General features: G+C 36.2%; 1 protein-coding gene across 1 annotated transcript; it reads right to left on the bottom strand.

The window, feature by feature from the left end:
• Positions 1 to 311: 311 nt before the first annotated feature.
• Positions 312 to 794, bottom strand: LOC122418335 (transcription termination factor 4, mitochondrial-like). Its single transcript, XM_043432480.1, has one exon. It carries the CDS (start codon positions 792 to 794, stop codon positions 312 to 314), a length of 483 nt encoding a protein of 160 aa, XP_043288415.1.
• Positions 795 to 1156: the final 362 nt, after the last annotated feature.

The raw sequence follows: 1156 nt of genomic DNA, 5'->3' as shown, positions 1-1156 counted from the left end.
TAATCATGATCATGATGATAATGACGATCGTGGTACGAGCCATCCGCAGTTGATAATACTGAACAAAAAAACATAAACATACATTAATTTCTAGAAAAATTTATTGAAATTATAATTCTTAACCGTTCGTGTCTGAGCAAGAACATTGACTCGTTGACAGTTGAATAGAAAAAATTATGAAAAAATTGAATTTTCGCGAAATAATGAATGAAACGCAAACGGTCCACCCACGTTTTAGAGACATGAGGTGTGAAAAAAAAAACGTTTGCAGACAGAAGTTTAATTTAAAAAAATGTAATTACTCACCATTATTAATTGCGTACAACTACGTCGTCGTTGTTGTCTTCACCGTTGACCACGATTCCTTCGTCGTCGTCTTCGTTATTGACTACGATGACGTCGTCATCATCGTCTTCGTCATTGACTACGATGACATTGTCGTTGCCGTCTTCGTTGTTGACTACGATGTCGTCGTCATCATCGTCTTCGTCGCTGTCTTCGTTGTTGACTACGATGACATTGTCGTCGCCGTCTTCGTTGTTGACTACGATGACGTCGTCATCATCGTTTTCCTCGTTGAGGAAATTATTTGGTACAAACCAAAATTCACCGTGATATCCTTCGATCAATTGGGCCTCAATCCCAGCGATTTTCACAGAAACATCGTTATCTGCTACGATGTATGATCGTAGCGCCCGTCGTAGGATACTCTCCAAAAGCATTCTTGGGCACGCCGAAAGCCACGGTTTCGGTATGTTGATCGAAACGGTTATGGTGTTGGTTGACGATTGCATGATCTTTAAGAAATTCGAATAAAAAATTTAATTATGGAATATTCTTACACTTCACTTTTTATGATTTTTTAGTTAACAATCCGCACAATTAACGTTGGAAGACTTTTAAAAAATTACTCACGAAATTTGATTTATTGATGACGTGGATTGTTCGGTGACTCTCAGCGATTGATGGGTCCAACTCGTCGATGCGTCGTTTTATATAGGCTCAAATGTTTATGTTTATAGATTCGGGAAAGATTTAAATACGACTTATATAAATTCTCGATAAATTCTTTTAAAAATTAATTATAACATTACATTGGTTTATAATACAAATATACAGACTTCTTTACAAAATGTTTTCTTTGAATCAAGTAAAA

The sequence above is a fragment of the Venturia canescens genome, chromosome 11 (assembly GCF_019457755.1).
Source record: "Venturia canescens isolate UGA chromosome 11, ASM1945775v1, whole genome shotgun sequence".
NCBI classification, from domain to species: Eukaryota; Metazoa; Arthropoda; class Insecta; order Hymenoptera; family Ichneumonidae; genus Venturia; species Venturia canescens.
This window is presented reverse-complemented; position numbering and strand designations above follow the sequence as displayed.

What these genes read in the sequence shown, in the direction of transcription:
- LOC122418335 (XM_043432480.1), bottom strand. Translation starts at nt 794, where the DNA reads ATGCAATCGTCAACCAACACCATAACCGTTTCGATCAACATACCGAAA.